The sequence below is a fragment of the Kogia breviceps genome, chromosome 10, assembly GCF_026419965.1.
Source record: "Kogia breviceps isolate mKogBre1 chromosome 10, mKogBre1 haplotype 1, whole genome shotgun sequence".
NCBI lineage: Eukaryota > Metazoa > Chordata > Mammalia > Artiodactyla > Physeteridae > Kogia > Kogia breviceps.
In genome coordinates, this window is record NC_081319.1 from 70,828,710 (window position 1) to 70,852,057 (window position 23,348).

Genomic DNA, 23,348 nt, shown 5'->3' on the forward strand with positions numbered 1-23,348 from the left:
CAGCCAAAGCCAAGAGCTTTGAATCCCTTCAGTTTTCTAAGACCACTACTGGTCTAGGAGGCAGAAGAAAAGGTTATTGTCTTGATTGCTCCATGCTCTAGGAACCACTCCCCACCCCAATTTCATGTTGACAAACATGACCTTTAGGCTCTCACCACTCAAAGTGTAGTATCTGGACCAGCAGTCACCATCTCCTGGGAGCTGGTTAGAAACGCAGAATCTCTAGCCGGATGCTAAATCCGGATCTGCTTTCTAGCAGGCTCCCCAGTGATTCTTGAGTGTGGCAAAGAGTAAGAAGCCCTGGGCTAGGACCCTTGGGGGCCACGCACTTTCCAGTCTGGGTACCAAACTTCCAACCCATCCCATGGGCACTTGTTTGAAGGCTTCTTTCGTTGGCTTATCTACTCCCAACTTCAAGCCTTCTCTAAAAAGTCTGGAATCTCCTACCCTTCCCATCTTCCTGTCCCTTGATTAGCTCTCACAGTTCCACAACCTATCTTCATTAATTTCCATCTAAGTTACAAACTCATCCTGCATTATCTGCATAATCTACCTTCACCTTGATCTATTTGAGCTGTGACTGAAATGAGCTATCTGTGCCCTAGCACACCCCACTTCCACAAGACTTGTCGTAACTATACTTTTCCAGAGAGGATGTGGACACTCGTATGACAAAGGGATCAACCAGGATTCCTTTTACACAAGCTCCCTTTACACAGAGTCGGGAATTTCTACATCTCTGGCTAACTGGCAGAATCACTGGAAACTGAAACAGTTCAAGTTTTACTCTTTGAGGTTACATCCTTTATGAAAACTGGCATATGTTGCATGTGTGTTCACCTCGGCATACATTTGATATACTTATCCAGAAACAAGGAACTGTGCCTGTGTAGCTCTCTTTCCAGTGTAATCACAACCTTCTTTACTTCTCAAAGTAGCGATAATACGTTTCCACCACTCTCATGACCTGGGTGAAAGCAGGGATTTTCAGGATTATAATTCTGGAAGGTCAGTGGTTGAGTGTCTTATTCCTTGCTCCTAGAGGTGGGTCCAATTATGTCCACCCAGTCCAGGCTTGAAAGAAATGTATTTCTATTTTCCCAGAATAGTACTCTATACCCCAAAACTATCTCTGGGAGGTTACAAAGTCATTTACATGGTTTGTTGATGAGTTCTGCTTTTTTGTTTTTGAGAGAAAAGAGACAGAAAGATGGAGAAAGAGGCTGAACAGGGGGAAGGCTTGGGGGACAGAACCTTGTTTGGCCATTCCATAAAGTAAATCACCATTTCCAAAATATGTAGAGTGATAAGGATGGACAGTTAAGCTATAATCCCCTTTTCAATCAAGAAACTACCCATTTAAGAAAACAAACACCACAACACATTTTGCCTCTGGGCCTGTGATGACATGCAGGTGTATCTCTTCCAAGTTCAGGTAATGGTTCAGGTCTCTCAGCACATCCACTTGGTTAATCTACAGGGGATTCCCTCTCACTCAGAAATGCTAATCGACATCACTTCTTTCTTTGGTACTGCCTTTTTTTTTCAGTACGCAGGCCTCTCACTGTTGTGGCCTCTCCTGTTGCAGAGCACAGGCTCTGGATGCACAGGCTCAGTGGCCATGGCTCACGGGCCTAGCTACTCCATGGCACGTGGGATCTTCCCGGACCGGGGCATGAACCTGTATCCCCTGCATCGGCAGGTGGACTCTCAACCACTGTGCCACCAGGGAAGCCCGGTACTGCTTTTTAAAAGTCAAACCTACTCTTGGATGGCAGAAGTCTACTAGAGATCCAAAAGCCTAAAATGATATGAAAACTTGAATATCAGTCCTGCAATACTACTTGAAATGGTTCAGAGGTCCAAATGGCTGTTAGAACCTCATACAATATTTAAAATCAAACTACAGCAGTGATTTCAACCATCAATGGCATTTTATTTTGGAAGTTATATGTATTCCATAGGTATTAACTTCCTTTCTCTCACCGCCCCCTCCCTAAAAAATCAGAAAGATTAAAAAATATATATAAAATCTCTTACCTAGTTTCTCTAAAGTCTTAGGTTAAAAAACTTAAGTATGAGGATACTGCTTTTTAAAGGAGAATTCATAGTCTTTCCATATGCTCACTATAGATTTCTACTCCTTCCTGGGGAAAAAGTGGTCAGTGTTTCTGCTTTTTAATAAATTCATTTCTCGATTATTACACATTATCATTCCCCACTTGACACATTCTTAGAAACTTGATTGTTGGATGCATTTTTCACTTGGCAAAAATTCAATGTGGCTTTGCGTGGGATGTCTAAGTGTCGGAAACAGCAGGGTTGATGTTCTGGTTTTGAGAGGGAAAATATATAGAGAGATGCATACAATCCCTGGAAGAACAAAAGCAAGAGACTGAAATAGGGGGTGCACACAGTTAAGAAGGCCGATAGACACTACTTGGTTTTAAATTCTATGGCTGTCAGCCACCAAAGACTGCAGTGTAGCCCAGAATATAAATTTCTGCAAGAAGAGGCTGGTTAGGCACTGCGAAATGACAGAGTTGGCTTCATTTCGTTCCAAGTGTATAGAGCAGATACACACAAGAAGGAGCAGTATGGGTCATTTGCAGTGAGCAGTAACCTGTGAACAATCACGCATGGGCATTTCTGCAAATGCTCTGTTAACACAGGCACTGGGGAAGAGAAAAGAAGCGTCCTATTAAAATACACTTCCATTTCTAACTCACCCAAGACCCCAGGCCTTCTCAGCGCCTCAGATTTGCAAGACCAAAATGCAGTTTAGAGTTATGTGTCATTCTAGGTCATCTGGAAACTGGTTCACTGGGGCCATCTCAGAAGACCTGGGTGTGCCCAAGAGCGCAGCAAGTCTACCCAGAAGGGTATGCCTTAATGATCTTCACATCGTCCACAGGACGGTCCTGGGAGTTTGTTTCCACCATTCCTACTCGATTCACCATTCCTATACCCTGGCACACACGGCCAAATATGGTGTGTTTGCCGTCAAGCCACTGGGTGGGAGCCAGGGTCACAAAGAACTGGCTGCCGTTGGTGTCTGGCCCGGCATTGGCCATTGCGAGAATTCCAGCCCCTGGCGGGAAAAAGGAAGAGAGGAAAGAGTATGAATAACCCCCATAGCTCCAGCCTGGATCTGCAACACCAGCCTAGGGATAAAAAGAAGCCAGACCAACCACCCGACCAGACAACCTTCCCCTCAGGGCAGGCTCTCTGCCCTTGCACAAGGGCTAACAACTGCACTACCCGACGGCCTCATCTTTCTTGTCTTCACTTACTCCCTAGCCTCTATCCATGATGATCTCTGCTAAGCTCTGGACCATGTTCTCAATTCCCCTCAAAAATTCAGGAAGGTCTCCTGCTTCTTTGAGGAAGCTTATAACAGCAACATTCAACAAGTAGTTAGAATCAAGATCACTCAGATCAGCACTCTGGATCACTCAGGACTCTTGAGGCCGCTTTCTCTAATCCGCCAGAGCTCTTTGTGGCTCTGCAGCTGGGCAGCTACATGGCACCAGGCCACGGTGTCAGGCATTCACCTTGAATCACAGCCAAAAGAGTGAGCTTTTAAAATCCACTCCCTCTTCCTACCCAGTCCAGACAGGTCATATACCTACCTGTGAATTTCAAGTCTGGATGAAGTTCATCTTCAAACTGCTTGCCATAGATAGATGCACCACCTCGACCTGCCAGTTAGAAGACAGGAAACCAATCAGCCCACATTCTACCTCACACCAAGAACTACGGTCCAGGGTCAATGACTTTTGGAGTACAGGAAAGGAGAATCAGTGAGCAAGTTTAGCACCGTGCTAAGTACACTGCAACTACACAGCCCAGCAACAGAATCAAGCTCTGGCACAGCACATTCAAATCACTGGTTTCATTTAGGTAAGACATTTCTTTTCAAAATAACACCGAGTGCTTTTTTCCTGCTTATGAAAGTAATACATTTTCACTGTCAAAATGTAGAAAACATAGATCATTATCAAAGGAACATTAAAGTCCCCTGTAATCTAACCATCTACAAATAACCACCATTCATGGTTTGATGTGTTAAGAGGTTTCCTAATTTTTTACATTTTTATGGGTACTTTAGACAGGAGTGCTCTGAGCCCTAACCCTATGCCCATCACAGACATTGCTAATCAATCAGCGTTCTTCCCTGCTGAGCTTAGACTGGCCTCTGAATCCTTACCAACCCAGAAATCCAGGCAGCCATTTTTAATGGATCAGAGGTGGCATAAGAATTGAAACCTATTTGTCATCCTTAACCTAGATAAAGGAAAATAAAATTCATTTAAGTCAAAGATAACTAGCTTAAGGAGAAACAAGGACAGTGTTGAGTGGCAATGTGGCAGAAAAGAATAATATTAGAGTAGAGAGAATTCATTGGGAGGAGAAGCAGTATGCTGTAAGGAGAATATGAAGAAACATGGCATTGGGAATGATTTGCTAGCAACATCACAGGTTATTTATATATCCACCAGAGTCCATACCCTTGCTGTTCTGGGCACCCAGGTTTTGTTGTTAGAGAAAAATGATATGTTAAATAAGATTTTTCCATAGGAAAAAATGTCCTAATAGGAGATAACTCTCTTAATCAATTATTTAGTCAACCATAGGTCTTGTTGAACTACTTTGGTTTCTCCAAGTTGACCAGTCAAGACAAAACAGCCTGAAACAAAGTGAACAGCAGATTTATCAGCTTACTCTGCTTGCCTGGCAGCCAGGAGACAGGCCAGAGGCAAGGAGCTCACTTCCTTTTACAGCCTGCTGTGAAAGTAGCATGTTAAAGCACCATGTCCACCCCCGGGGGCCCCTGGGCCCTGCTAAGGTGTTTCCATGGTAAAAAATCCTTTGCTGAGTCTTTTAGGATGCTCCACCACAAGGAGCCTGTCACAGCCCCCGGTTCAGGAAGAAAATGCTGTTCTCATGCAAAGAGGAATGGGGGTGAATGTTAACAGAGTTGGGGAAACCGCCCACCTGGCCCAGGCTACCCATGCTTCTGGAAAATTACTAAACTACCAAACTATGTAAAAATTCATTTCAAAAATTCCAACATGCCAGTATACCTCCAAACAGCAATTATATAACCAGTATGTTCCCTCTGACTACAGAGTCAAGGTTCCTGCTTGAGCCTGGGGTGGGGGTTGGTTAGTAGAAGTGCTAGGGCTGAAGATGAGAGAGGAGAAAGAGGGCTATGGGGACAAATTAAGGTCATGCCCTACCTCCAGGGCTTGAATGAGCATGATGAGGATGAAGTTCAGTAGTGCACTGTCTGTCTGCAGGCTGAGCCTTGGAAGTGTGATCTCTGCAAGCCAAGGACTGCCAGAACCTCAGGGCCCCACTCTCAAGGAACTGAAACCGAACATATGAATGGCACCACAAACAGGATAGGCCAGTCAAGGGTCACAGATAAAGCCTGGGGGTTTAAGCAATCAGAAGGAGATGAGAGGAAAGGGCATGCAAGTCCCACTTCACTCACTAGGCATAGTTTGACCAAATCCAAGTAGTTTGGGCCTCGAAGGCACCATTTAATCATAATGTTATCTTTTCATAACCTAATTCAACTCAGTAGAGTTTGCAGTAAATTGTCACTAAGACAAATAATTCCAATCAAAACATTCCTTTGGGCATGTGGAATAGTGGAGAAATGGACAGGGAGTGATTAAAGAGTTCTGCAGTGCGGAGCAGGCAACAAATATCAATGATCACATATAAAGCCAAAAATTAGGAAGCTCTGTGGTAAAAACGTGCTGTGTGCCTCTTCTAGTACAGATACAAGGGAGATAGGCACAGGCCTGTTTTCCAAACTCTGTGCCCTCAAAATTCTTCTGCCCGCTCCACTCCTTTAAACATTTATTCAATGTATTTAATATTTCAGACATAAAAAGATACAAAGAATAATACGACAAACAACTGTGCAGCCTCCCCTCAAGAAATAAAGTGTGGCCAATCCAGTCGAAGACCCCAGGCACACACACCCTGTTTCCCTACCCCAACTCTACGACTCCCCCAAGAGCTAACAACTGCTGTGAAGGATCTCATTTTCCTCTCATGGAACCACTACTCTTTCTGACCAGGAGTTTGTCATTTCCAGGCATTTTCTTTTCTACTACATATTGTATGCATCCCTAAACAAATGTACTGTTGTTTTCATGTTTTTAGCTTTATATAAATGGTATTATACTCTACATATTCTTCTGCAGTTAGCTTTTTTTGGGTCACCACTGTAAGTGATATTCATCCATTTTGTTCCATGCAGCTCTCTGTAGCATTTGTTCCACTGAATGATTACAACACAGTCTTTTCTCATGGTGATGGATAGTTAGGATCTTTCCAATGTTTTTGCTATCATAAACCATGGTGCAATAACCATTCTTATACTGTCTCCCAAACACAAGTGCAGGAGCTCTCAGGGACTATACCTCATGGGGGATATGCAGGCTCATATCAGCATTTCACCATTACTAGATTTCCCCAACTATCTTGCCAGAAGTGGTCCCAATGTGCGCCCCACCTACAGTGCTCTCACTCTCACCCTTACTGCTCGAGGTGCTTTTGCCAAGCTTTTTCTAACGTTTGTCGGCCTGAAAGGTGTCAGATCTCTTGTGGTGTTTTCAACTGCGTTTCCCTGAAGCTGTGTGTAATTTCCTGTTTACTGGCTATTTAGCTTCCCTCCTCTGTCAACAGCCACATTTCCACCGACTGGTTTCACATTTTAAACTTTATATATATTTTATCAGTAGGATTATTCTAGATACTAATCCTTTGTCAGTTAATGCTTTTGCAAATACTTTTTTCCAGTTTACTTTTTTCACTCTTTTTTTTTTTTGTGGTACGCGGGACTTTCACTGTTGTGGCCTCTCCCGTTGCGGAGCGCAGGCTCAGCGGCCATGGCTCACGGGCCCAGCCGCTCCGCGGCATGTGGGATCTTCCCGGACCGGGGCATGAATCCGTGTCCCCTGCATCTGCAGGCGGACTCTCAACCACTGCGCCACCAGGGAAGCCCCTTTTTTCACTCTTTTATTGGGATCTTCTCATGCAAAGAATTTTTTGCAGTTGAAATTCCTTAATCTTTTTCTTTACAATCTGTGCTTTCTGTTTCTTTAAAAAACAAAACCAAAAAACCTGTCTTATCCCCAAGACTGCTCTGATGTGTTTCTTCCTTCTGCTCACTGACTGTAGAAACCTCTCAAGATGAACTAGAGTGGCATCTAAGACATGGAGAGTGGTCTCTTACACAAAGATTACCATACTTGGTGCTACCTGTGCCTACCACTCCCATGCCACAGCTGATGGAATCACGGATTAATATCCAGCCCTAAAGCAGCCACAGGTCAGCCAGTTAGCCATTAGGAGGCCCACGTGAAAGCTCTGCCTGGGGCATTCGACACAAAAAGGCAACTAACCAAACCAATCAAAGCCTCTCTTCCAGCAAGAGAGCCTCTAACAGATACCACAGATGTCCTCTGAGCATTTCCAACCCCTTCTCCATGGTCTGCCTCAACCTCAGAGACAAAAAAGGCAGGTACTGACCAGTCCCATTTGCAGCTAGGGGTAGCCAGATGACCCAGTTCTGACTTACTGACATAAACAGAAGCCACTGAGTAGAGCTTCTAGGAAATCTATAGCTTTCCTGATTAAAAAAGGACAACACACTCCTGTCTTTCACCCATAGCTCTTTCCTCATCTTCCTTCTTTGAAAGCAGAGGTGATGTCAGGAGCAGCAGCAGCCACCTGGCAACCATAAGACAAGTCTGAGATCAAAGGCCAACACACTGAGAATGGTGGAGTGGAAGGACACAGCAAGCCTGGGTCCCTGACAACTCTGCTGGGCAGATGAACCAATGCCTGCAACTGCTTACCTCCAGACACTTTGTTATGTGAGAAAAACAGAAGCTCTCTTTGTTTAAGCCTCTGTGGTTGAGTTTTCTGTTACTTGCAGCCATAAGCACCCCAAATTGATACAATCACTTAGTTAGTAACAGTAGGAACGGGGAACTGACTAGTGGAGCTACTATTGGATTACCAGGGCAAATGCCAGATACCAGATCTAACAGAGCAAACAATACTACAGTTCTCCAAGAAGATTTAGCTCTTACGATAGAGTCCTCTCTTCCTCACTTGCCTTTGGGGTCAGAGAGATCTGGATTTTGGTTCTTACCCCACCACTTACTAGCTGTGTAACCTTAAGCAATATAGGTACCCTCTCTAAGCCCCAGTTTCCTTATCCAAAAAATAGGAACAGTAGTAGTACTTACGTCTCATAGGACTGTTAGGAGAATTAAATAAGACAATGCATGGAAACCATGTAGTATATAACATGAAGCAAACACAGTAGTATCAGTGATGATGAGCCTCCTTTAACTGAGATAATCTGAGCATTTTCTGTGAGAGACAACTGTAGGTTGTGACCAACAGTCCACCTTGGGAGGCAGTCTGCCCAAGTTTATGCCAGTTCCTCTGTCTTCAAACCTCCACCATTCCCCCTCTGCTCTCTGCTCTTTGTGGATAACTTTGCTTCTTATTTCACTGAGAAAAAGGAAGAGAACTTTCACATGTTCTCATCACCAAATCCACCTTCCTTCCTACATCTCTACCCATTTATCTTGCTTCATCCATTATTAATACACTATATAAATAAATTGTTCAAATGACTATCCCACCACCACATACTAATCAATCCCATTCACCTTTAAGGAACTTTGCAGCTACAATTTTCCCTTCTCCTGTATCAGTTTTTCTCTCTGATAGATCATTCCTATCAGCATAAAAACATGGTATTACTATTTCACATTTTGGAAAAACGACAACAACACTGTCTTCCAAGTATCTCCCCATTTCTCTGCATCAATTTCCAGAAAAACCCCATCCCACTTCTTCTCCAGCCTCTTGAACGCTCTCCATTCAGATGTCTGCCCTCACCACTTCCCTGAAACTGCTCTTGTCAAGGTCATCGGTACCACCACGTTGTCATTAAATCCACTGGTCAATCCTCAGGCCTCACCCTGCCTGATCCAACAGCAGCATCAGACAGTTGATGTCACCTTTCTTGAAATCCCACCTTACTGGCAGCTCTTCATTTGCCTCTACTGGCTCCTTCTCCACTTCCCTCTCCTTTCACAGATGTTAGACCTGCACTGATATGTGAAGACTTCTCCTTCCAACACTTGCTCCCTCCCCCCTTTACCTTTCACAAGTGTTACCCCATTCAATCTCTTGAATTTCTCACTCTGCCTTGGCATGTGCTTCCCAGAGGACCAGAACCAACAGAACCCCTATCACCATAGTGCAAACTATAAGCTTTAGCTTTGACAACAGTGAAAGCTTCTAATTCATCTCCCTGCTTCCAGCCTTGCCTCCTGCTTTCCACACCAGTCTATTCTGCATGTGGAAGTCAGGGGATCCTTTTAAAACAAGTCTCATCATGGCAGTCCTCTGCTCCAAATCCTCCAGTGACATTTCATCACACTTCAGACAAAGTCCAAAGTCTTCATCACAACTTTCAAGACTTTCCATGATCTGGTTCTCTGATACCTCCTGCCACTCTCCCCCTCACTCACCTGCTCCAGCCACAGTGACCTCTGTGCTGTTTCTTGCAGAGCACACTCTGGTTCTAAGACATCTGACTGCCGTTCCCTCTGGATTGTCCTTGTCCCTGACATTCTCATGGTTCATTACTTTATTTTATCCAGAGCTCTGCTCAAATGCCTTCTTATCAGAGAGGTCTTTCCTAATCACTCTATCCAAAGTAGCACCTCCCTCACTATCCCAGTGGTTCTCAACCAGGGGTGACTCTGCCCCCTGGGGACACTGAACAATGCGTGCAGACATTTTTAGCTGTCACACTGAGGACTTCTACACCTAGGGAGCAGAGGTCAGGAATGCAGCTAAACATTCTACAATACACAGGATGGCCCCCACGACAAAGAATTATCCAGCTTAAAATGTCAGTATTGCCAAGGCTGAGAATCCCTGCTCTATCCCCTTGGACATCATTTATTCCATATCATTTGTCACGCACAACCTGACGGTGTATTACGTACTTATTTGTTCACTGTCTCTCCCACCAGAATGAGAGCTCCATGAGGGCTTTCTTATTCATTATTGTATCCCCAGCTCTTAGAATAATGCCTGGAGTCCAACAGACATTTGTTAAATGTATTAACAACCAAAATAAATAATAAACACCCATACGTTTTTGAGCTCCTATTTTGTGTTGAACCTGTGCTAACCATTTTATAAACATCTGCTCGTTTACTACTCACAACCCTCATGAGGTACATATAACCACACTCCCCATTTATATATAAGAAGGCTCAGCCAGGTCACATAAGTTGTCTAACATAACACTTAATAAGTGTTCATGTGAAGCCAAGATTCAACCCCAAGTCCAGCGGGCTCCACGACCCTCTGTTCACCCCCCACATTACACCACCTTGCCGTTTATCACGGCTGAACTAAATGTCCTCACGCATTTTTCTTATCAAGAGTCCCATATGGTCTCCAAATGATGCTAATTCAAATCTGAACTCCCGTCTGGGAGTCTCCATGAACTGGCTCGATCTTAACCCCCATGCTGTCTCCTACTACTCTGTGCACTCTGCCCCAAACTGCTCCTCCCTTACTCTCCCCTAAGCATGCAGTTCGGGGGTCTTAGAAATCACATTTTATGCATCTGTCCTGGGCGTGGAGAGGTGGCTGGGTCACGTCACAGAGCCAGTCCAGCATGAGATGCAACACCTGGGGTGGTGGGTTCTCCTTCACACCCTACATGTGCGTCACTTGTGCCTCCATTCTGTATTCTCTCTTCTTCCTAAATCTATCAATAAAATGCCCTTCCCTGTCCTCTCAAAAGTTAAAAGTCTACATTTCCTTCAAGGCCCACCTCAAAATATTACTCCATCCCATTCTAACCCCATTCCACTGTACTTTTTCTCTCATTATGAATTATTCCAACAAATGTTCTATACATAATCCATAGCATACCACCATGCATTTGCATATTTATCATATTATTACTTTCTAGTTGTTTCTTATAATGAATACACTGTCTTCTTGGCAGGGCAGGGTTCTCTGCAAGGAAGAGAAAAATGCCTTGGCTTCTAATGCTTAAATACTCCTCACAGGCCTTAGAATAGTACAGGATACCCCACAGACTCTTAGCAAATATTCATCAAATGAATGAAACTAACAAGAGCTTGCTGTTCAACATGTTAAATTTCAGGTGTTCCTGGAGCTACTAAGAGGTGAGATGAAATCAGAGTGAGGGTGACACACAGCATAATCAGCATGTAATTAATCACTGTAATCACGGCAGTTGGTGAGCACTGTGAGGCTAAGTGCAGAGCTGGAAACGTGAAAGGAAGAGCTTGATAGGATGCCATGTCTTACAGGGAGAGGAGAAAGAGAAGAAGTTAGTAGAAAACAGAGAAAAGACATTCAGAGGGCTAAGAGAAGAGCCAGCATAGAGTTATTACAATAAAGGAAATTTAAAAGAAGAAAAATGGTTTAAAATGAAGCAGGAGGTCAAAATCAAAGACATCTGCATTGAGAAAACATCTGGCAAAGGTGTATCAGAAAGACCCTGGAGGACTTCCCTGGTGGCACAGTGGTTAAGAATCCACCTGCCAATGCAGGGGACACGGGTTCGATCCCTGGTCTGGGAAGATCCCACATGCCGTGGAGCAACTAAGCCCGTGCGTCACAACTACTAAGCCTGTGCTCTAGAGCCCGCGAGCCACAACTACTGAGCCGATGTGCCACAACTACTGAAGCCCTTGCACCTAGAGCCTGTGCTCCACGAGAGAAGCCACCACAAAGAGAAACCCACACACCACAATGAAGAGTAGCCCCTGCTCACCACAACTAGAAAAGCCTGCACGCAGCAACAAAAACCCAATGCAGCCAAAAATAAATTAATTAAGTTAAAAAAATAAAAAAAGAAAGACCATGGAAAGTATAGTTCCAGAGGAGCCGGACTGAGGGACAGAAAGGATACATAGGGGATAGAAAAGCTACATCAACCTGCTGAAGAGCCCAGAATGCCACATGCTGGTCATCTGAGACGTTCAGCAAAAATTATGTTACCTAGTCGGCCAGCAGTCCATACTAGTGACCCAGGAGGGCCTAACTCCTGTTTGCCTTCCACTATAAGTCTGCCAACAGGCTTAGCTCAACCACTCACTATACTTGAGGCTGGACGCAATTATTTGGAAATCTTTTGAGTGATTCATTTTCATCATGGAAATGTGACATTATGAAGGATTGCGAACTAATTTCAGAAATACAAGGAAGCTCTGACAAGAGCACTCACATCTGAGTCACTTCCAATTCTTGTACACTAATCAAGAACTCTCAGTTCACTGGTGTTATGAATTAAAATTTTATCTCATAACAAGAAAGAGGAAGAAGACAGGAAAGAAGTACAACAAAGTGTTGACAGGACATTTTCAGATAAAGAAAGTGGACTGAAACAGAATTAGACTCAGCCTTCCCCAATAACTGATGAAGCAAACACAAAAAATTCAATTTCTTTCAAAGCCAAAAATTCATCAGCAACAACCAAATAAGAAAAGGGAGACAAACTTATTCCAAAGATTCTGAAAAGAGTCAGTCAGGGAAAGAAATAAGAGATTCTTCTGCCTGCACTCCTGAAAAGTAGTAATCAGGAAAGGAGGAGTGTCACCCAGAGAATTCTCACAAATACCCTCCAATTTTGAGAAGCCAACAAGGCAAGTGGGTGACCAGCCCTGAAGAAGTTAAGGAGAAGCCCTTGAAGACAGAAGCCCACACACCACAGGTGCTCAGGAGTGGCAGGTCAGGGTAATAGCAACGACCACCTTAGTTAGGTGGAGGAACACAGGACCATGACAGAGATCAGGACATGCTACTCCAAAATAAGGCACCCTGGCATAATGAGTATTTCAAGTTGAAGGAATGTGAGAAACAGCAGGTGCAGGAAGGACTTTCTGACATTCCTCTGAAGTGGGTCATAAGACTCTCAAGTGAGAGGTCCCCTCCATATACTCGGAGGAAAGGAACATCCCTACTTTCATGCAAGAGGGACACCCAAGAGGAACCTGAACGAACAAGCCTTGCTAAGTCTCCCCTAGTTTACTACACTGAGCTTATACTCATACCCCTTTTGTCTGCTCACATTTTCCCACAACTTTCCACTCTTTATCAAACCTAGCCTAAAAACGCTCAAAGTAAACCCTTCTTCAGGTCGTCATTTCCCTATAAAGGAAATGTCATGCAGAACTTATATTAAATAAATCTGTATGCTTTTCTCTTGCTAATATGTCTTCTGTTATAGAAACCCAGCTGAAAATGAAAAAAGGTATGAGGCCTCTTTTTCCTCTGCTACAGCTGTACTCAGGGGCTACCCAGGACCTGGGGTGGGGGTAGAGGGACACCAGCATGGAGTCTGGGAAGACAGAACAGAAGTCAGCCCTCCCACAGGGGCTCACTCAGCATGAGCTGAGCTGGTGTTCTCTCCCACACCCTCAGCAGGCTCGAATAAAATGGAAAGAAAGCAACTTAGCATTTGGGATGGGGAAGATGACTGGTCCCACAAAGGTAGGGAGAGTGACAAAGAGAATCCACTTACACTGCACCCAAGCAAATAAAAGGTAAGGTCAATGCAGGTTCCGACGTTAAGCGTGGATTTGACAACAAGAAATGGCACGGAGACTATGCAAACATACACAACAAATGGAAGGAGAGAAAGAAGGGAGAAAATATAATCCAAGAAGCGCTTCTCCATGGTTGTCTCAGCTACAGATGCTTCAACAAAAAGAAGCAGGGCTTCCCTGGTGGCGCAGTGGTTGAGAGTCCACCTGCCAATGCAGGGGACACAGGTTCATGCCCCGGTCCGGGAAGATCCCACATGCCGCGGAGCGGCTGGGCCCGTGAGCCATAGCCACTGAGCCTGTGCTCCGCAACGGGAGAGGCCACAACGGTGAGAGGCCCGCGTACTGAAAAAAAAAAAAAAAAAAAAAAAAGAAGAATCTAAGAAAACAAGAGCTCAAAGAAAAAATAACAAATCAACAGAATAAGGTGAAAAGATTGCAGAGCTGAGGAAACAGACTGAGAGCCAAATGACAACAAGACAGCTCTAATAAATAAATTAGAGCAGTAAAGAACAGAATAGACAGGGCTCAAAACTGAATAAAGTACAGAGTAAAGGTCTGAGATTATTTCAGTGGATGCAGGAAAAAACAGAAAAACATCATCTCACTTACTCAGAAGAAATGTGACAGATATGGAAAGCAAAGGCAATGAAATAAAGAATACCTAGTTTCCTGAAACAGAAAATGCAGTAAGTATAACAGAGAAAATATTCAGAAATACAAATTTAAAAATTTCCCTGAACTGAAGGAAGGAGTAAATCTGGCCTCAGTATTCTCCAAAGCCATGTTCAAAACCAAAAGGCAATGGAGCAGAATTGTTTAAAAAGATCTGAGAGAATTAGTCTGGCCCAAGAATAGTAAATAAGCCATGATCTTTTTCAACTATAAGCATAGCTGGCAGAAATTCTCAAACATGATTGAGTTTGAAAATATAACACCCTCCAGCCCTTGCAATAAAAATCACTCAACAATAAATTCTGCCTTCTACCACTTGTGACTAGAAAAGCCTAGTGGTGAGCACTGAACCCTCTGAAATGTAGAACCCACACTGTAACTGAGGGACTCATGGGTGCAGAATGGAAAATGCTGTAAACTCTGATAAGGAAAAATAAAACTAACAACAAAAAAGCGGGAGCAAGGGAGAGAGGACAGGTGTGAGATAATAGAAAAAAAGATGTATCTATATATACATATATATATAGATATATGTATATATAGACATATAGATACCTGCTCCTGGCTCCTGGCACAGAGCCTCTAAAACCCTTGTAAATTCCTAAGTGGTAAGAACACTAGGAGCATCTCTTGTTCTAATATTTGGTCTTTGACCCTATCCCTGACACGGGGCTCCTGAAACCCTTATAAATTCCTAAGTGATCAGAGCACTAGGACCATCTTTTGTTCTAATGAGGTGACTCTGGGTAGAATCCTGGATGGGGGCTGGTCACCAGAAAGACCAAGTCATGATTAGAAGCTTGGAATTTTCAGTGCCTGCCCCACCCCCTTCTCCAGAGAGGGAAGGAGGGGAGAAAAGCTAGAAATGGAGCTAATAATTGATCATGCCTACATGAGAAAGCCTCCATAAAATCCCAATAGAACAGGGTTTATAGTTTCAAAGCAGACGAACACATCCACCCTGGGAGGGTGATGCACCCCAACTCCACGGGAACAGAATTTCCCATTCTCAGCACCTTCCCAGACCTCACCTGAAGCATCTCTGTTCATCTGTATCCCTTACAATATCCTTTAATAAACTGGTAAATGTAAGTAAACACTTAGGTTTCCCTGAGTTCTCTGACCTGCTCTAGCAAATTAATCAAACACAGCTGGTGTCACAGGGAACTGCTTGTTATGGGGAAAAAATTCCATACATTTGGTGACCAGAAGTGTCAGTGAAGTGTTCTTTGCAAGCATATAAAAGTAAACGAAAAACCCAGGAGGGAAGAACTGAGTTTGTCCCGACACAGGAAGCAAGTAAAACTAAGTTTTTCCTAAACAATAGGAATGGGTAGAAATTTAAGTACTAATTGCCTCATCTTTCATAGCAGGAAGTCAATTTTTCTGTTAAGTATATACAAAATTAAATAAAATACTTTTTGTTTTAAAAACAATAGCATGCATGACATACTCTATTCTCTTGAAATTACTTCCATCTAGCTAGTTATCCATCCTTTTAACTAGTATCTGAAATGAAAGATGTCTAGAATAATGGCCGCCAAAAGTTAACGTTCATCATTTCTGAGAGGTGGGACATTGGGGGAATAGCTAATGGTGGTTAGGAATCTTTAGGAGCTAAACTTATGAGTGATTTTTTTTTTTTTTTCTTTTCTTTTTTGGCCACGCCGCGCGGCTTCTGGGATCTTAGCTCCCCAATCAGGGAGTCCTAACCACTGGACCACCAGGAAATTCCCTCTTTTATTTTTTTATTTTTTATTTTTTTTTGCGGTACACGTGCCTTTCACCGCTGTGGTCTCTCCCATTGCGGAGCACAGGCTCTGGACGCGCAGGCTCAGCGGCCATGGCTCACGGGCCCAGCCGCTCTGCGGCACGTGGGATCTTCCCGGACCAGGGCACGAACCCGCGTCCCCTGAATCGGCAGGCGGACTCTCAACCACTGCGCCACCAGGGAAGCCCGGAAATTCCCCCTTATGCGTGATTTTTTTGTTCTTTTTTTCTATTTTCCTCTATATTCTATATTTTGAAATGTGTCCATATATACTGAAAAAATAGAATGCCTCTTTGTTATAAAGGATAAATAAAGGACAACTGAGAATGACAAGGAAGAAAAAGACTGAGGGGGCTTCCCTGGTGGCACAGTGGTTGAGAGTCCACCTGCCGATGCAGGGTACACGGGTTCGTGCCCCGGTCCGGGAGGATCCTGCGTGCCGCGGAGCGGCTGGGCCCGTGGGCCATGGCCGCTGAGCCTGCACGTCCGGAGCCTGTGCTCTGCAGTGGGAGAAGCCACAGCAGTGAGAGGTCCGCGTACCGCAAAGAAAAAAAAAAAAAGAAAGAAAAAACTGCCACAGAGAGAACCAAGCTTATATAAAGGCAAAAGAGCAGGAATAGGAATTAGTAGATAGAAAATGCAGACTGGGAACCAAGGGCCCTTGAAACTTATAAATGTTGGCATCTACCAATTTCACTAATAAATCCCAACTAAACGATGATAACTCCCAAATTCATACCTCCATCCCAGACCTTTCCATGAACTCCACACTCATATTCCATTAATCAACATTTCCACCAGAAGATATGACAAGCATTTCAAACGTAGTGTGTCCAGAACCAAAACCAAATTTTTGATATTCCCCCTCCAAACATGCTCCTCTCTCTGCCTTCACATTTCACTGAACTCCAGTTAAAACCCTTGAAGTCATCCTTGACCATCTCTTTCTCTCACATGCCTGTCCTTCCCAGCTTCCAACCTCAGCAAATCCCACCGGCTCCATTTCTATCAAAACATAACCTGAACCCAGTCACTTCTCACCACCGTCTCTACTGTTAGGCTAGTCCAACCACATATATCTAGACTGGATGACTACAGCAGCTTTCTAACTGGTTCCCAGCTCTCACTCTTGCCCCACATCATCTATTCTCCAAAGAGCAGTCAGAGTGATCTTTTTTTTTGGCTGTGCCACACAGCATGTGGGCTCTTAGTTCCCTGACGACCAGCGATCGAACCCGTGCCCCCTGCAGTGGAAGCACAGACCCCTAACCACTGGACCGCCAGGGAATTCCCAGAGTGACCTTTTTAAAGAATAAGTCAGATCATGTCACTCCTTTGCTCAAAACCTTCTAATGGCTTCCATCTTATTCAGAATAAAACCCAAAGTCTCTACTATGCCCTACAAGGTCCTACATGATCTCCTATGTAGCTCCTGCCTCACCGCCTCTGGGTCTACTCTTCCCTCCATGGGAATGTTCTTCTCTCAGTCACAAGGTTCATTCCTTCACTTCCTTCAGATCTCTGTTCCAATCACATCTTTCAGACAGGACTTCCCTGACCTTTCTACTGAAATCCCATCCCCACATCCTTTTCCTGCTTTATTGAGAGCAGGAAGTTTCGTTTTTTTCTCTAGGCACAGCCATATCCCAGAGCTCAGAAAAAATATATGACACAAGGCAGGTGCTCAGTATTTGTTAAATGAATGAATCAATCTAAGAACCCACTATTTTCTTTTCCTCAAAACACTGCAAATGTCCTTCTTTACTCCTGATTATCCAGACTACTCTATGCATTACTATAATTCAGGCAAACATTATTTGCTCTTAGTAAGCAATACACGGAAGTTATGAGAAACTCTATAAAGTCCGGTAGTAAAGACTGGCTTCTGGTCAATTCCACTTGTGTGTGTTTGGGGAAGGGGGTGTGCTAGCAAGGGCAGGAGTAGTCACCAGAATCAACTAACCCAGTCCCTGGTATGTGGAAGAGAGCCCTGGCTACCTTCTACCCAGTTATGACAGGATGAGGCTTCAGAAACTAACATTGACTTAACTGTACCTGTCCCTGTTGGGTCACCTCCCTGGATCATAAAGTCTTTGATGATTCTGTGGAATTTGGTGCCATTGTAGTAACCTCGACGAGACAATTCAGCAAAGTTCTTACAAGTCTTTGGAGCATGCTTCCAGTACAGCTCCAGCACGATGATCCCCATGCTGCAGGGGGAGAGGACAGTAGAGCTCCAGTCAAGAACAAGGTCACAGCAGACAGAAACATTATGGGAACTGCTCCATGACTCTTCCTTTTCAAGCTTATAAATCATGAAATTATGATAAATATCAGATTTCATGCTCAGCAAAGGAAAACAACACAATGCAAATAACATAAACAGACACCTCCTTTGAGTAAAACATGCAGGGGCTTCTGGTACTTCTTTTAAGCAAAATAACCATGGACAACTAAAAATTCTAACACCTTGTATACAAGAAATCACTGATCATTGAAAACCAATATAACCAACCCCTGAATTAGGAGAAAAAAATCTTACACTTAATTTGTAATTTTTTTTAAGTTGGACATTAAAAAACTGGGAATTCAAATTTATTTATACATACATAAGTTTCTGGGTGGGGGTGGAAAGTGGGTAAATGGGAGACAGGAAGGTTTTCAGTGAATATCTTTTTTAAGCTTTTGTATTTTTGAGCTATGTAAATTACTACCTATTCATTAAAAAATTTAATGGGAAAAAAAAAGGTACAGTTTGTATTTAGGAAGGGTACATACAACAAAGGCAAAATCTGATTACTTCAAAGCTTTATACCTGCCCAATGTGATGAGTGCTTTTCCCCTTGAAGTAGTGCTAAGGAAAAGGAAGAAGTAAGACTTAGGACAGGTGCCTTACCCTCCATTTCATCACTCACCTAGACTTTAAGCTCCAAGAATGTGTGAACTGAGTCAACTCTGCATAGCCTGAATACCCAGTGCCAAGCACAGTGTAAGCACTCTATTAATAAATGTACTATGTGCTAGAACATAGCATTCTAAAAGCCTTTCTACTGGCAATTCATCCTTCACACTCCTAACATTCAACACAGATTAACAACTACTCTGTGCAAGATACAGTTCTAAGTGCTTTTCCTCTCACAGAGCAACATTCTGGTGGATATTTGTAAAATACAGGGAATAACTTTTTGGAATGGCAATCAGAAAATACCTACACAAATTTGAAATGTGCATACCTTTTTAAAATTTTGTTTTGTTTGTGTTATGCGGGCCTCTCACTGTTGTGGCCTCTCCCGCCGCGGCGCCGGCCCAGCGGCCATGGCTCACGGGCCCAGCTGCTCCGTGTCATGTGGGATCCTCCCAGACCGGGGCAGGAACCCGTGTCCCCTGCATCGGCAGGCGGACTCTGAACCACTGTGCCACCAGGGAAGCCCCCAACAAACGATTAATGGTGTTTTTACAGAGAGGAGTGGCTTTCACTTCTTATTCTATACACTTCTACAACTACTTGGATTTAAATTTTGATTTATGTTTTAATTTAAAAAAACTAACAGGTGAGTTCAGAAATAACATACTTTCAAGTTGAGGCCAGAAAAAGTAGAATTTTCTCATTAAGAAGGTGGGGAAGGGCTTCCCTGGTGGCGCAGTGGTTGAGAGTCCGCCTGCCGATGCAGGGGACACGGGTTCGTGCCCCGGTCTGGGGTCCGGGAAGGTCCCACATGCTGCGGAGCGGCTGGGCCTGTGAGCCATGGCCACTGAGCCTGCGCGTCCGGAGCCTGTGCTCCGCAACGGGAGAGGCCACAACAGTGAGAGGCCCGCGTAGAGTAAATAAATAAATAAGAAGGTGGGGAAAATGGCCAAGGGGCAAGAGCGGCATCTAAGAGAACTGTGCTCTGATGGAAAAGCAGCATGGGCAAGAATAGAAAGATAGAAAGACGACGGCTGGACCTTGGCTGCTGATGTGAGAACAGCAGATGTAGGGAGAGACGTAGGCAAAGGCCAGGATGAAGGTCACACTACAAAATTTCAATTTTATACTGTTGTAGTAGTAAGAAGTTACTTAAGGTTATTTGTCCTACTTTTTTTTTTTTTTTTTTTTTTGCGGTACGCGGGCCTCTCACTGCCGTGGCCTCTCCCGTTGCGGAGCACAGGCTCCGGACGCGCAGGCCCAGCGGCCACGGCTCACGGGCCCAGCCGCTCCGCGGCACGTGGGATCCTCCCGGACCGGGGCACGAACCCGCGTCCCCTGCATCCGCAGGCGGACTCTCAACCACTGCGCCACCAGGGAAGCCCTGTCCTACTTTGGAAAGATCACTTTTAACTTTTTCCAAGGAGGCAATGGAATGAATGGGGCTAAAGAACCTAGCATGTGAGGCAGACATACCAGGCTCCAAATGAGGTTCCCCTACTTACTAGCTACATGGTTTAATCAAGCCATTTACTCTGCAAATTTTGACATTTCTCCTGCTAAAACTGGAGAGAAGCTGGAATTGTACCTACATGATCTGAGTTGCTAAGAGGATTAAACTAAATGTGATGCTACACAACAGGGGCATGGCACTAGCTGTTTGTGCTCAATATTATCACTCTTTGAAAGGAGAGAATAAATGTGCTTCTTCCTGTGTTCTCCTAAAAATCTGTTTATACAACCATGCTACTTAAACCTTAATATTTACAAATCTGTCTCCTTCACTATACTGTACGCTTCTAAAGGCAAGGCTGTGTTTTATCCACCTCTGACACTCAGATCCTACGTCCCCGGCCTGTAGATTCAATACACGTTAGTTGAATGAAAGGATGAATGAACGGAGGGATGAGAGGAAGGCAATCGGGTCTCTGTCGCTAAAGTCTCAGCGCGAGTCGTTCGGAGCTCGGACGCGGGCAGTGGCGGTCCCCACTCAGCCCTCAGCCTGCCCCCATGACCGCGGCTCCACGAGGAGGTCGGCCTCCCGAAGGAGCACGCCGGGAACCCAGCCCCGCGGCTAAGCCTTGGCTCCGCGTCGCCTACGCCAGCCCAGCCCCAGAGGCCGGACCCTCACCTGGTCTCCAAGTATACGTTGGGCGGCTGCCAGGTGTCTGGAGGGATCGCCGCCATAGCAAAGCTGGCGGAAACCTCCCGTAACAATCGCTACTTCCGGCGATTCGCCTGGGACCCGATTCGCCGGGGACCCGCCGCCGCTGCACACACTTCCGGTTCCCACCATTCAACTCTAGCGATGCCAAAATTTGGTTGCTTGAGACGAGGAAGGGGAAGAACCCCGACCTCCAAGGACGAGAATCTGGGATGCAAGGCGAAAGCAAGCTGTCCGCAAGGACGGAGAAAAGTGCAAGCTCTATGAAAGGTGGCCTCCAAGTGGAGAGATGCCGCGCCACTCTCCGGACGGTCTGATTGGTTCTTTTAGGCGTGGAAGGCGTGACCAGCCAGCAAATCTGCACTTCTATTGGCGTTAAATCTTAACCTTTCATTTGGAAGAATTACCTAGTCCCACAATCTAAGGAGAGGAAGAGTGGAAGGGAATAGAGATGAGAGACGCCGGTAAGTAACGCTTGTAAGGCGCTGTATATTTACAGAGCACTTGAACATTATAATCTACTGCGCTAAACAATCATATAAAGTAGAGGTTGTTATTCCCGCTTTTCAGATGTGAAAACTAAGACTCAGCAGTTAAATGACTTATTTGTCCATAGCCATACAGCAAATCAGAGCTTCTAGACTCCAAAGGCAGAGTCTGGAGAGAGGGGAGAAGGAAGAACAGGGAAGAAAATGAGAGATAAGGAAAGAGAGAGACAAGAGAATGAAGATCAAATAGATCAGGGCTAGAGCAAGGCCTAGAGTGACTGTGGCTGGGGTGGATGATGCCCCAAGGTTGTTAGAGTTTGCTCAGGATCAAAGAGAAGCAAAGTAGAGGCAATGAGACGAGGTTTGGAGGGAGGACTAAAAAGAAATGGGGTAAATAAACATAGAGTAAATGCTTTGCACACCACTTAATAATGATGGCTAAATGAACGCTTACTTTATGCCTGGCATCCAGCTAAGGACTATTGTGTACTTTCACATTGTTAAAAATCAAACACAAATGGAGCCCAGACTTGGAAATTCCCTGAGCAGACAAATCAGTTTAGTCATACAAGTAAAACTTAATTTAGCTTATTCTGTAAAACAAGCAAAACTTAACTTGGGCCACTTCTTGTTAATGCCTCTGAAAATCACAAACGAAACATAAACTTCCCCAAAATTAATGTGAGGTAAGTTTTAACCCATTCCCTATCACTAGGAAAACTCTTAATAGTATAACCAACTACTGTGAAGAATAAACAACCACTGCCTCCTCACTGTATAAGCTGCTTTATAAAAATATACCTTTGAGCCTCTTTCCATGTTCTGAGTGCCCCCAGTTTGCAAACTGTTTGTGTGTGTGTGTGCAATAAACTTTTACTAACTACTATTCCAGTGATCCAGTGTTTTACTTCTGCTATTTCTGAACTTTTTTAAAAGCTGAGGTACAGGGACTTCCCTGCTGGTGCAGTGGTTAAGAATCTGCCTGCCAATGCAGGGGACACGGGTTCGATCCCTCGTCTGTGAAGATCCCACATGCCACAGAGCAACTAAGCCCACGTGCCACAATTACTGAAACCCCTGCGCCTAGAGCCCGTGCTCCGCAACAAGAGAAGCCACAGCAATGAGAAGCCCACGCACCGCAACGAAGAGTAGCCCCCTCTTGCCACAACTAGAGAAAGCCCATGTGCAGCAACGAAGACCCAATGCAGCCAAAAATTTTAAAAAAATTTAACTGAGGTACAGTCAATTTACAATATTTTGTAAGTTTCAGGTGTATAACCTAGTGATTCACAATATTTAAATGTTTTACTCCATTTATAGTTATTATAAAATATTGGCTCTATTCCCTGTGCTATGCAATATATCCTTGTAGCTTATTTCTGAACTTTTGACAACACTTAATCTCCAAACCCACAGGAGGTAGATATCACTATTCCCTTTTCACTTTGAGGAAACTGAGGCTTACAGAGATTAAATAATTTGCTTAAAGTACCACAGCTGTGAGCCTGTGCTCTTGACCACAGTTCAATCCTAGTTTCCTTAATTGCCAAGCAGGAATAAGGGTATACAAGGTTGTAAAGGTCAAAGTAGACAGTGAGCTCCCTGAAAGAATAACTCTGCCTCCTTCATCTTTGTGCCCTCCTCGCAGAGGACTGAACCTAGGATGCTCAGGTTTCATTGAATGACTAATGGA

General features: G+C 44.3%; 1 protein-coding gene across 1 annotated transcript; it reads right to left on the reverse strand.

Annotated features, from left to right (window-relative positions):
* Nucleotides 1-1,912: 1,912 nt before the first annotated feature.
* On the reverse strand, nt 1,913-21,469 carry PPIL1 (peptidylprolyl isomerase like 1). The gene is made up of 4 exons (XM_059076463.2): nt 21,135-21,469; nt 18,154-18,308; nt 3,633-3,701; nt 1,913-3,091 (listed from the first exon to the last, which is right to left on the reverse strand). The coding sequence occupies exons 1-4, from the start codon at nt 21,188-21,190 to the stop codon at nt 2,871-2,873; spliced, it is 501 nt and encodes a 166-aa protein (XP_058932446.1). The 5' UTR covers nt 21,191-21,469; the 3' UTR covers nt 1,913-2,870.
* Between the last annotated feature and the right edge of the window lie 1,879 nt (nt 21,470-23,348).